The sequence below is a fragment of the Astatotilapia calliptera genome, chromosome 17, assembly GCF_900246225.1.
Source record: "Astatotilapia calliptera chromosome 17, fAstCal1.2, whole genome shotgun sequence".
NCBI classification, from domain to species: domain Eukaryota; kingdom Metazoa; phylum Chordata; class Actinopteri; order Cichliformes; family Cichlidae; genus Astatotilapia; species Astatotilapia calliptera.
Window position 1 is genome coordinate 28,061,118 of NC_039318.1, and position 13,892 is coordinate 28,075,009.

At 38.1% G+C, this 13,892-nt stretch overlaps 1 protein-coding gene across 2 annotated transcripts in view; it reads left to right on the forward strand.

Annotated features, from left to right (window-relative positions):
• The first annotated feature begins 541 nt into the window (after positions 1 to 541).
• Positions 542 to 13,892, forward strand: part of LOC113008891 (MICOS complex subunit MIC19-like) — a 36,425-nt gene continuing 23,074 nt past the window's right edge. For both annotated transcript variants that reach the window (XM_026146780.1, XM_026146781.1), the window contains exons 1-2: positions 542 to 649; positions 4,375 to 4,458. In XM_026146780.1, the coding sequence (XP_026002565.1) occupies positions 557 to 649; positions 4,375 to 4,458 (177 nt within the window). In that variant the 5' untranslated portion in view covers positions 542 to 556. The remainder of the gene's footprint in view (positions 650 to 4,374; positions 4,459 to 13,892) is intronic.

A 13,892-nucleotide genomic window follows, 5' to 3' on the forward strand; every position in this document is an offset into this window, starting at 1 on the left:
GGTCTTGTGGTTTCTTCAAATGCAATTTTGCATTGCGTGGCCTGACTTTGGGTGAATTTGCTAAGATGTTTTCCTACTTGTAGATTGATGGACTTCAGATTATTTGGCCTTAGAACTCTTCCCAAAATGATGGGCAGCAGGAATTGCTTCCCTCAGATCATTGCTGAAGTCTTTCCTTCTTGGCATTATGTTAAAACACACCTGAATGGTCGAGGCCAACAAATTGGAAAACAACCTCAAAACTTGTGCTTTTATACAGGTGCTTACACTTACTGATGATCAATTAATCATCAGTGCATTTGATTAGCAGCACCTGGCTGCTACTTACCTTCATAATTTCTGAATAAAATTATGCTGAATAAAGAAGCTGAATAAAGTCCTGTGAAATCTTTCTTTTTCACATGACTCTATATATGCACAAGTCTGTGTCTATGCTAGTGAGAAAGAAGATTGAGAGGACAGAGTGTGAGTATTCAGGCAGAACAGTGTGGCAGCCAGTCACTCCTAGTCTCTGAATACTAAAACTCCCCAAATGTCACTTTGAAGAAGTTCATGAATGAATCAGTATGTTTTTTTTTGCTCAGTCTTTCACTTTTTCTTTCTCTTGTTTCTTTTCAATGCTTCTTTTATTCAGGAGATTGGAAGGAAGGTAAGTCTAGAAGTCTTTACCCTCACCCTAAAGTGACACTTCTCTCTCACATGATCATGTGGAGAATTTCTTTTCCTGTGTAGCTTATACGACATGTTTGATTTGTCTTTCCACCAACAATTATTGATGCAGATCTCTTACTCCCAAAAAAACTCTAGATGACTACTTCCTAGCGAAGTTATTTGTTCTAAAAGCATGTTATACATCTTAAAAATGGTATCTTATTTACTAGATATAACATCCACTTGGAACTGGTCTATTAATTTTAATTCATCACAGTTTATAGCCTTGGCTGTTAACATATCTATCAGTTTTGGCAAGTTAATGATGATAAGTAATTCCATTAATCAAAATAGGTGGTCCAGATAGTTGTGTTGTACTTTCTTTTATGGTTAATAAAAATGCCATCAGTATTTATCATTTTGCTTGAGTCACCGGTTCAAATTCTTTTTCTTTTTTCCTCTCTCTAAAAACTGATATATCAGGTCTTATCTTTTTCTATATATAACATAGAACTTGAGCCAACTGTTTAATGAAGGTCACAGTAGAAAGGAGGACAGTGAAGATAGGTCGGCTTTGTAAATATATATGCCAGATCGTGATGCCTGTTTGCAGTGAAAACTGATTTTATCTTCTTGGTGTGATAGTATTTTAGCCAGAGACTTAACACAAGAGGACAAAGAAACACCTACAGTACCTGGCAAGGCATTATAAGTCGTATTCATATGTGCACACGGGTGTGTTTCTTTTAGACATTAAGCATATATGCACAAATCACCATTACCTCTATTGGTGCACACGTAACGAAATCAGATGAATCCATATTCAACACTGATAATAACAAAGGGAAAATATGTTTTTAGATGTTCTTTGCAAATCTATGCAAAACATGAAATCTCTCACAAAAGTATCCGGCCATTAGTTTAGTGCATTTTATTAGGCCCTTTGTAAAAATGACTGAGCTTATTCTTGGTTAAGTGTCTGCAGGCTTTACACGCCTGAATTTGGCCAACAAATTTAGTTGTGTAATTCATTAACACTTCTTGGGAGTTCCTCTTAATTCTGCCAGGTTGTGTATTACATGTCTGTGAATTGCCATCTTCTGGTTTCTTTGAAAATATTCACTAGGGTTTAAATTAAAATATTCACTAGGGTTTAAATGTAACTGTAACTTCGGTCGTTGCTGTGCTTTTTGGAAGTCGAATTTCCCAGAGGAACCCACCCGAGGGATTAATAAAGTTCTATCTTATCTTATCTATCTTATCTTATCTTATCTTAAATTAGGTATTTTGCCCATAGCGTGGTGCTGCCACCTCCATGCTTCACTGAAAAGGTGGTAGTAAGTTGGCAGGCTCATGTTGTTTCCCGTTTCTGACCAAAAAGACCTTTTGTCTCATCAAACCACAGAATCCTTTTCCTTATGCTCTAAGAGTTTTTTTTTTTTTCAGTTAACACTTTTTCCAAACTCAAAGTAGGGAGTATTTTACTCAAAAATGGCTTTTATGTAGCCGCTCAACCATAATGTGGTAGATGAACTGGTTGTCCTTCTGGCAGGTTACATGTCTTTGAAGTTCTATTGGAATAATGAAACACTATTCTTCCAAAAAACAGTCTCAGATTTGGTATTTTGAATAAGGTGGTGAAATGTACTGTCAAAGAAACCAATCAAGCCAGTCAAAATCTCCCATGGGTATTCAGTTGTGTTGAGATCTGATGACTGTGAAGCCAATGCATTTGACTCACCAGGAAGTGACTGCTCCTATCAGGATAGAAATATTTTATCATAGGATGAAGTTGATCTGTTGGAACAATTTTGAAAAGTTTTATAGTGAACTGAAGTAATGTCACTGCAGGGATTTTAGTTTTTGTTTTGTTTTTTACTTTAAATTTCCACATATTTCTGTGTCCAGTTTGCAGTAATTATTATGGTAAGTAGGATGCACTCAACTGTAATTGGTCTTGAATCCATTTTCAATTTTTTAATCATCTATGTTTGTGAGTACAGTGCACAAAATGTGTAGAGCAGGGGTGTCAAACATAAGGCCCGAGGGCTAGAATCAGCCTGGCGGTGACTCCATTCTGACTCACTAAATGGCTTTGGAAGTATGAAGGCGGGCATAAAGTTTTGGACTTCTAATTGCATTTCTGTTTAAGGTTTTACAGCTTTTCCTCCTAAAGACCTCCTCAACAGTCATTCATACTACACCAAACTAGTTAAGTAATAGATAAACAATTAAATGGCAGAAAAGTCCCCCTTTCCCCTTTTTCTGCTATAGAAATTTAGGTTTTTAGAAAAAGGAAAGTTTTCATCAATTAACAAAAACTATGTTTTATAAATCCAGGACAGTCTAGGCCAGGGGTCGGCAACCTGCGGCTCTTTAGACCTTATAGTGCGGCTCCGCGTGGTTTGGGAAAAGTATTTAGCTGAAGTGTATTTTATTCATGTTAGTACTTTTTTAACTTGTAGTTCTAAATTGGAAGATTATTGTGATATTGAAATATAAAAATAAAATTCGATTCTATTATTTTTTTCATCGCTCAAAATAAGCGTCACACTCGCGGAAGCCGGTATACCCGCCGAAACGGCGTGCATTTATCGAGACTTTCAACCCCAGGTAGGCCAATTATGGATCTTCGAAACCAAATTATGTCAGCAGCTGTTCTCCACCATGAACTATGTTATAAACAAGCACCGCTCACGCCTCACAGATGACAGCTTCCAGTCCTGCGTAAAGATGAAAGTGATGTCGTACAGCCCCGATTTGCAGACGCTATACGCAGAGGTTCAGGAGCAAAAGTCCCATTGTACTGTGGCAGAGCCGACGATGTTTGCATGAACACGCTTTTCACACACGGTTGCTGTACGCACACAGCCGGCTGTAGCTTTGCAGCTCACAGCCTGACACATACCAACACAACAGCATAGATAGCACAGACGTTAAGGCCGCGCGGCGTGATTGTGTGTCCCGCTCAGGTGCGTCCACCTCCCCTGCAGCGACGCTGCAGACCACGCCCCGCCACACACATTAACCAGGTAAAATACATATTTAGGCAGAATTTTTCATCTTTTAGCAGCATAGTGCTTTTTTTCCAATTATTTTTTAAAAGTCAGGTCAAGGCTCCAAAAGCCCAAAGGTGATATGAGGGTGGCGGCTCACAACAGTTTTTGTTTGCTACTTGGATCATTTTAGTTCAGCTGAGTGTCTTTCCTTTTGTTATATTTCTTTAAGAGTTCAAAATGTGTTAATTACATAAATAAAATGTAATTTTCTCTGTAGCACTTCATGGATTTCATAAGCAACACACTTTAGTTGTTTACACAAAGCATAAAGGTAAAAAACAATATACACAGTGTTATCTTCATTTTAGATGTCAAAAAGCATTTGCGGCTCCCAGTGTTTTCTTTTGCGTGGAAACCAGGTCCAAATGGCTCTTTGGGTGTTAAAGGTTGCTGACCCCTGGTCTAGGTGGTGATCTATCAGAACAGTTTCTGTTATTTTACACATTTATCATGTAGAAATGCATCTCTTAATCTTATAATGAGATATCTCTTGGATTATATGTACAACAAAAACAAGAGTTTGTGTTGTCCTTATATTCACACTATAAACACTAAACTCTCTTTATGGGTGCCTTTAATGTGTATTTATGCTTGCTTGTCTCATGTGTGTTATGCTTTTTTGAACTGGCCATGCTCAGCACCTAATTTTTGTCCTTCTCTTTAGGCCAAGCAGGTGGAGGCCAAGGAAGCAGACCTAAAGAAGCAGGATGCTTTTTACAGAGAGCAAGTGGCCCGGCTGGAGGAGAGGGTAAGAAGTAATTCGCAGTTTACACCAACTTGAAAAATGGGCGTAGTTGGCATGTACGATCGCTCACAAAACTAGATGTACGATTGATCTTACGGTAATTATTTATTTTTAAATTATCACTTTTAATGAGTTTGACTTTTACAGCCTTTCCCTGAGCTTAATTTTCAGTTGAAATTGGAGAAACATACTTATTTATCCAGCTTGTTTTTCTGTCAAGGTTTCCTAAGTTTAAATTTAAAAAAGTTTACAATATGACGGGGCAATTTTTCTTTTGAAAATGGTAAGTAAATCCAAAACTCAAGAACATTCACATAACTCTAAGAATAATTTAAGAATGTGAATAAAGTAAAAAATAAGGAGGTGGATAGTAGAGTAATAGATAGTAATGGATAATAGAGTAGCATGAAAGCTAACAGAAAATACAACTTTCTATTTCACAACACAAAGCAAAGTCATAATGAAATATTGCATTGCATGCTCACCAGGTGAGCTGGTGTTATTGCTGTTTTCAAGAACCTGCACCATAATGTGCTGCAATAGTTTCTCCTGGGTAAAAGTTTATATACTTACATCATTGAGCGAAACAGTCAGTCACTAGCACACTGCAGTGCATACAGAAGCACACATACCCAGTGTACGCACAAATAAGGGCACACATGTTCGAACTCTGAATTCGACCATTATACACAGTGGGCCTGTTCCCTACTGGGCTCAGCCAAAGCGGTCACATTTATTTTTCCTCTTCATCCCACTGCCCCACTGTTTTTGTCATCATCCTTGAACTTAAACTCTGCATGCGTTCCCCAGTGTGGTGTGTATAGCTGTCCTTCGCTCTCTAGTTGGCTGCCTTGCTGTAATTGTCTTGCTGCCCCTTTTTGGCTGTCACTTTAAATTTCAACCTCCGTGCCTGGGCCAAACAGATAAAGGGTTAAATCTAATTCATCCCGGCATGTGTCCTCCCGTTTCTCGAAAATGACACTACCCTGATGTTCCTTGTAAACTAGTGTCCTATGGATTGGGACGTGGGTCAGCTGCCGTGCTTGGCGCACTTCAAATGGCAGCTCCATGCTGGTCCCAGTGAGAGATGCCTGCAAGGCAGGGGACCAGGGTCAAATGCCCTGTTAAAGTGTGCTAAAAAGAATACCTTCATGTGGCTCTCAAATCATAAGTATATCTCAAGAAGGGTATAATGCCCTATTTAGTGTGCTTAAATTGACACCTTCATGCTGGGAAGGAGTTTTCTCCCCTTTGAAGGGTTAAAAAGTCAAATGGCCTCTACGGTGGAAGCCAAATGGAAATTTTACACAACTGTGAAGGCGCTAAGGTGATGTTGTTCTTAAAGCCAGACATGATAAGAGAAATATAACATGAGATAGTTTTTTTTCTTGGTTAAAGGGCACAAATGTCTTTGCAGACAGCAGAGCAGTTGTTATAATTCATTGCTATGATGCATTATAATTGAAGAAAGGTTGCTAATGTTTATGCAGTTTGTAAATTTAGTGATCAGTTGTCAAGAAACCAGTAAGATTACAATGTTAGTTATATAATTCTGAACGCTATTTAGCTCCTTGTGCATTATTGTATCAATGCACAGGGAGACAGCAGTGCATCACATAGAAAGGGGGCAAATGTGAGTTCAAGTGTAAGAAGTGATGCGTCCCAACTAACACAGCTGTTATCAACTCTCGACACTGGTCATCCATCAACCATGTTGGCCTCTGGTCAATATTCCTTAGATCAACGTGTCAACAAATGACTTTTGCAGCCCCAAGAGAAACAGAGGAATCAAAAGGAGGCAGAAGACGGAGTGGAAAGACACCAAGGAAACACATAATGCATGGAAGCCAGAAAGAGAAAAACTGAAATGAAAGTGATTCTTAGTTTTCTTAAGAATCTTAATTATTGTATAATAATGAGTATTTCCTCTAAATGTTAAAGGACAAGTATGATAAAGGTAAGCTGTGAGTGGAGCATAAAAATGGAAGCTGAGTGGGAGAAATGGGAAACCTGGGTAGCAGGAAGGGTCAATGAAAACTAAGAAAGTGATATATTTACAAAATTAAAAAATGATTTTCCCTTATTACATATGGAGGCAATTTACAACATAAGTAGATATTATGTGTGTATTTTGTGTCTGGTTGTGTGATCTTGTACTCCTTTGTGTAACTGGTTGGCATATCACATGTTGTCTTACTGTGTATCAAGCGGCTTGGAGCTCCATAGGGGTTGTAGTTTGTTTGGACTGTGTTAACAATGCTCTTTTTTTTTTTTTTCTCGTTCTGGCCTCAGTGCCCCATTTGGCACTGAATCTAGCCGCCCTTCATTCCCTGTGCTCTTCAACCAGTGTGAGCCAAAATCACTTTTGGCATGTTCTTTTCCTGTGCTCTCATTGTATTTTGTGCTTGCTTAATAGTGTCCACTCCAGATGAAGGCTTATAATATGTATGCACAGTACAAAGAGTAAATTTGAGGAAAGAAACAGAACAGTGTCACAAAGAAATAGCAACCAGGAATATTTAGCTTAGAAACAAGCAAAGAGATATTTAATTCAATTAAGTGTAAAACTGCTAAACAACCAAAGCATTGTATTCATAAATAGTTCATATTGTTGCCGTTTATTATATATAATTGGTTTGAGTTTTTCTTGTGCCATACACAGAGCAACAAGGATGTATTGTAGGCAGGGGACACTAGAGTCAGTATTGCTAGACAAAGGCTGCATTTGCCTTGTGATATGTCTGCTTAGATTTGCAGTTAAATTCCCAAGTTTCAACTGGTTACATTTGGGAATTTTCTGCTTTTATCATTATAAATTATTAAAAATTGATCTTTGAATTGGAGGTTGTTGGTAGGATAAAATAAGATATTTAAAATTGCTACCATGGGATTTAAGTTCATTGCCATTTTTCTATATTTACTTAAAACAACAGAACATGCATACAATCGAAATTGAAAAATATGTTTAAAGAAAACAGTTTACTATTGCGTTAGGAGATAGAATTATCACTCTTTTTCATTTCTAACAATTTTAATGGTTTTTGACCAAGTTTTGTATAGATTTATAGAGAAAGTTCAAAAAGTTGAACTATTCATGGTGAAAAATATTGTTAATCAACGTGTTATGTGAAAGAAGAAACACTATTTAAAAATATGTAACAATGTAGATAATATATTTTTCTTGATTATTATTTATTACACCTCATCCGTAAAAGGCTGAAGGGGTATTGACGTCACCCCACCTGGTGGCGTAGACAAGCAAGTCTGCGCATGTGATAACTCGAGGAGACATAGGATTTTCAAATTGATACCGAAGGTGTGTCTACTAAAAATCTGGGATGAGTTTGAATCCCAGTGACCTTGACTTCAAGGTCAGAGGTCAAGTTTTCTGAAAACCTTGTGAATGCGATAATTCAAGAGCGAGATGAGAAAAATTGTGTAATTTGTGTATAAAAAGGTTAATGTCCGATGTGCTTTGAATCTTCTACCACAAGTATGGACATTCAGAAAGGCTGTGTATGCAAAGTTTGGAGTTTTCAATCTGCAAACACCGTAGCTGTGAAAGCACAATGCTTTTTTTTTTTTTTTTTTAACCACTTTTCTACCGAGAGTGCATAAAAATTAGTTTTCACTTGGAATATATTGCTTGCTCACCATTATCTTCCATCACATTTTTCACGCCCCCTTCTGTCTCCTCTCAATTCCTTGCTTACCTCTGGATTCCCCCAGAATCTCGAACACCAGGAGAAAGAGGCAGAGGAACCGAGAGAGAGAATATAAGTCTGATATATATTACATGTCTGTTCCAATCTAACATAGCCATTCATCAGAGAGGCTTCCAGTGACAGGCCATCACCAGGCTCCCAGACAGCTCAGCCTGCTGCCTCCGATGCTGCCGCTCATTGGGGCCAGAGCTACCAAATAGCCCCTGAAAACAATATCTATATATTTATTACATTTTCACTCAATACCTGCCTCGCTGTAAAACAATCTCATATTTAACAATCAACTTGCCAATGTTTCTTTTTCTCTTTTATCCCTACCATATCCCCCCCCCCCCATCACATCTGTCTCTATATCTCTCATTTTTAAGTCTTTTTTTCCCCCCTTTCGAGTGGTGCTTTTTTCCCCTCCATGCTTCAATTTCATCTTTTTCCGAAAAGATTTTTTTTTGTTCTCTTCTTTTTTCTTTTTTCTTTTTTTTCTTTTCGCCTTGTATATCAATGAAATTGGATTTTTCTATTCTCCCATGGAGGACAATCACAGCAGCAATTGCCATCTCATAGCAAAGTTCTACCGCACTGTGAAAGGAAGAAATACAGGAGAAAGAGCATTAAAAAAATGTAATGGCTTCTATCTCTATATCTGTGTCTCTGCCTCTGACTTGCTAGCTTCATCTCTCCCTCTGCCTGTCATTTCCTGCTCTTTCTTTGTACTCTTTCTGCAGGCTGCAGCAAAAACTACTTTTTTCCTGCTGATTGTCAGCAATAGAAATATTAAAATAAAGGTAGTGTTTTTGTTATTATTATAGTTTTGTAGTAAAAAAATGTTTTAAATTTTGGGTGTTTCCGCCCTCCCTCTTCTTCACTATGAAGCCATCTGTGGCTCTGTTATAAAACTGAAAATGGATTGATCTGGAGGCATGACGGTGCATTTCAGTGTTGTTTATCACCATTTGCTCCTTCAGCTGCGTGACAGGAGTCTTAGGAATTTTACCAGAAGTTTCTTCAAAGAATGAATGAATAGATAAGAATTTACAATAACAAAGTGGTGCATCCTTTTTATGTAGAAAAACAAAACAAAAAACAAAAATAGAGCCATCCATCTGTTGCTTTTCACAGGATGAAACAATTTATGGGTACAGGCTTTGAATTTTTAGCTTCCATTTTGCAGTTTTATTTATTTGTTTTGTTTTATTCATTTATTTTAACTTTTTAATTGGAGACGTTTCTATTTTTCTGTCCTAATCGGGTGTTAAAATTAAAGGTCAACTCTCTAGATGCATTTAGTTTAGTCATAAGAGACGCTAGCTTGGAGCTAGCCTGTAGTCTTTTGCAGCATAACTAATTTAACGAATTAAAACCTTTTAAATAGCTGACAGGAACTTAATAAATAGTTTGATGGAGTATTTTTTCCCAAAGTGAAAGTATTTTGAAAGTTGAATTTTAAAGTTAAAACACTTTTATGTGAACTTTTGTAAAGGGTTAGCTCAGGAGAAAGGATAACATTTAGCTGAAACAGGAAAGCTAGCTCTTTGAGTTTTCAAACCTGTAACCAGCAGATTCAAGAAATATGGAACTCAGTCAAAAACAAATGTTCTTGTTACAAAAAAAGTCAAATTTTCTTTCAGACAAAAGTGCATTACAACTTCATGGTGCGTTTAGAAAGGAGGAAAACTAAATATTTCTATCAAATTTTACCAATTTGTTTGTGAGAGAACAGGGATAGCTCTTGTTGTAATTGTCTCCTTGAGTATTACCAACCAGTATCGCTGTTGAGCCCCATCCAAACGTTAATGTAGGCCACCCAGATGTAGTCAGATGTTAAAGAAAAATCACTACAGGGAAAGTTGTGACACTGGGAGCTAGTGATGTGCGATACCACTGATTTTCTTTCCGATACGATACCAACTAATATTCAGGATTGTATCGACCATACTGGTCCGATACCGATACTTTGTACAAAAACTTATTTTATTTATTGTATCTCAAATTATAGCATCATAATGATTACAGGACATCAGATTACTTGTTCTTATCACTTAATAATGCAGGGTTCATCATATAGAAATAAAAAAACTGAAGTTGTGCACTATTTGAACACCTTGCCTACCTGCAGCACTAAAGGACTCCGTGAGAGACGTCTGTCTCGCCCTAGCAGCACCTGTCCCTGTCCTTCTCTTCAGTTCATCTCAACATACCCTCGTCATATTCTGTGATATGATTTACTCTGAGGTGTTTGACAAGGTTAGTGATGTTGCCACAACCATACATGCCAACCCTGCCAGTTTTTCCGGGAAAATACCGAATTTCAGTGCCCCTCCAGAAAATCTCCCGGAGATACCATTCTCCCGATTTTCCACCCGGACAACAAAATTGAAAAACCATATCGCAGAATTCATAGCGCGGCCCAGCCAATTCCAGTTTCCAACAATGGCGGCAGCGACTTAGTTTTAATATCACTCTTATTTCTCTTTCTGGGTCGCAAATTTTTTTTTTTAACATATTTTCAGGTGAGAATGTAGCTGTGTAAACTTCAAATATCTGAGCCGATCGACACATCGTTTTCAAACCCCCGCGGTCTTTCGCTACTCGGGTTAAACATGATATACAAGTCACTTTGATAACTTAAAAATGTTATTGTTTGGCTTTTTCAGTGTTTTATTTGTTTGTGAGTAAATCGGTTTGGCTGAGATTAAAGTTATTAGATTAGATTAAATTAAATTTAACTTTATTAATCCCTCGGGAGGGTTCCTCGGGGTTTTCACACAGCTGAATAAACGTCAAACAGAAAATGATTAAACAGAAGTGTGAGACGGTCGAGTGTTTACGTCAGTACCCTATTATATTTTAGATAGCAAGGAGCAGAAGGCAGAGTTTCACTCCACTGAGGGAGCTCATGACGTACTACCCAGCTTTCTTTAGACCGTAAAGGCCGGGTCCTCAGAAGCAGCCTCTGAATTTGGACACCCCCGCTGTTTCTGGGCCGGCCAATAATAACGGTGACATTTAACATATTTTATCCGATAAATAAACCCTGTAAAATGTATTTAACACCCCCCCACGGCCCTTTTGAATGTCTCCCTAGTGTGGCCACAACACCTCACTCTTGGAGCACTTTTTTGCCACATGTATCGCAAACCACGTCTCAGCTGTTTTGTGGAGGTAAAATAAGTCCGCACATGACTCCAATTACGCTCAGCCATTGTTGTGAGTGCGCACGCCAGCGGCTGCGAGACATTTATACAGCCGTATTTCGCACATGACTATGAAAGGCGGAAGAGGAAGTAGTTCCTTTGAATGTAGACAATCTGAATGTTATAGTTTCTTTCCAGTGTGTCCCTGTTAATGATAAACTACAAATTTACTCTAAATTACTAAAATATTGATATTGTAATGTGAGAATCGATTCTAGAACATAAATGACTGGTATCGGAAGAATCGATATTTCAGGATCGATCCGCACATCACTACTGGGAGCACAAACAAATATGCAGGCCTCCCAAAAACAGATTGATTCTGCTGTAGCAAAGGCCTCTGACAAAAAACAAAATTGTACTTTATGTGCGGTTTAGCATGTTGATGAAGTAGATGGAAAAAAAACCCCACTGGATATGCACACATTCCTGCTGTTTTAATTGCGCTGCCCAGTTTAGTGGATATGTTGTGTAGATTTTGTTACCTCTTACCAAACATAGAAGTTAAGAGTTTATTGCGTTTATAACAAAGAGGAACATTTGTGTTTATCTGTGCATCCATATCCTATTATATTGCTGTAGCCCTTGAAAGATAATAGTAAAATGCTTAGTCATTTCTATGTAAAAAAAAAAAAAAAAAAAAAAAAAAAATCATTTACCAGCCTGCTTGCTCTACTTATGAGTCACACAGCAGAAGTCTAAATTTCTTTAGCTCTGCAGAATCATAATGTTAGCCATGGTGGGGTTTCTTCCCATTTTGTCCCTCCTGCTCAGCAACAGATAAGAGAAAGAAGCCATCAGTACAAGGAGTTATTTGTTTTATTCATTAAGAACTGGAAGCCTTTTCTCTAAATTGACCTAGAGCCTGTGTTGGGGGTGCCGCTTCTATCTTCTCCATATTGTTGCAGTGCATTAGCAGTAATGACTTAATTTGTCTTCGACATCCCCCCCACCAGCATTTTGTTTTGCTCCAGATGAGCTAAAAACCTTTTGGAACACAAATAGAGTAAATGGGATGAAAACAAACAGAAACACTATTTTATTCAAGAGGTTTTAGATATTTGATTTCATGGCGAGGCGATGCACTGCGTCAGGCCTGTGTAGCTATTCTGTTGAGCCAGTGACGAAGCATGCTAAACAGCAGACAGCAATTTAAAAAAAAAAAAAAAAAAAAAAAGAAAGATTGTGCTTTGCAGCCCCTAAAATGTTGATCAAGGGAGGAATGTTTTCATCCAAACTGAGCAGGGCCTCACTTTTGTGGGCTAATGAAAGGTCAGGGCTATTCTCTGAATCAGTTGGGACAACAGCAGGACATCATAATTTGAGACCACTCAGTAATCACACAAATTACACTCCTCTCTACCTGGTTGTGAGCGAGTGACTGAGGTTCTTTTTTCTTTTTTTCTTTTTTTTTGGATATGTCTGTCAGTGTTTACTAGCTGCCAGGGTACATTTAGACACTTAAGGCAGTGCGTCCACATGTTCCCATGGTGTGTGTTAGTATCTTGTTTGTGTAGGTGTGCGCAGGAGAGCATTCACATTGTTTGTGTGTGTACATGTTTTGAAAGTGTTCCTGCAATCATTGACACACATGGCCTTTTGTACTCTCAGGTGGATTAGTGTGCTGATTAGAACCAGCTCTGCCATTTAGGCAGGTATTATTACCTTATACTTAGTATTCTAGACAGAACCCCAAATCTGGCTCGTTCTGTCTCTCTCTTTTCTCTTCCAGTGGCTCAGTCTCAGCACCCAGGAGAAGTCTTATTTCTGCCTCTTTAGCAGCCCCCAAAATCTCTTTTTAGGCTTTTTATCTGTGAATAAGCTTCTGTTTTAAATCCTTTTCCGTAGCTCTTGACAGTTCCTTTGTCTAAACCGAAAACCACTTGATTCGAGGCCAAGAGGGCGCCGATACAGCATGAGCTTACAAGTTAACTCTTGGCAATTTGGCCATACTCTTTGCTGTGCTTTACATACAAAGTAATGTCTGCCTGAGGGACAGCTAGTGTGGGTCGTTTATGTTGTTTTGCATTTTGATCTCAATCAGAAGTATGAGAAAGCATGCATACACGGAGCAGTTTGCAGTGTAAAAGAAAATAAATGTGATGTGCTTTTAATTGATGTGTGTAACTGTACTGAATGTGAAAAGGGAAGTGCTCTAAATCTACTGCAGTTCATCTAAATGAAGAGAACTTAAATTGGTATCAGACCTTTTGTCAGTGTTGTCATGTCTCATCTTCTTTTAGCTCTACAACACATGACTATTGATCTTTTCAGCACCACAGTTCATTCCTATTGATCTCTTCTGAAATATGATGAATGTCTTCCCTGCTTGGGGATGAAGTTAGAGCAGATGGCACCAAGAGGCTTAAATTTGTCACATTTATGTTTATGCAAGATGATTGAAGGGTTTGGTAAATGTAATGGTGATTGGTTAGCTGTTCACTTAGTCGCTTTTGCACAAATCTGCAGCACGCATACGATTTTTTTTTTCCTCTGAAGGATTATTTTTGCACGCCATTTG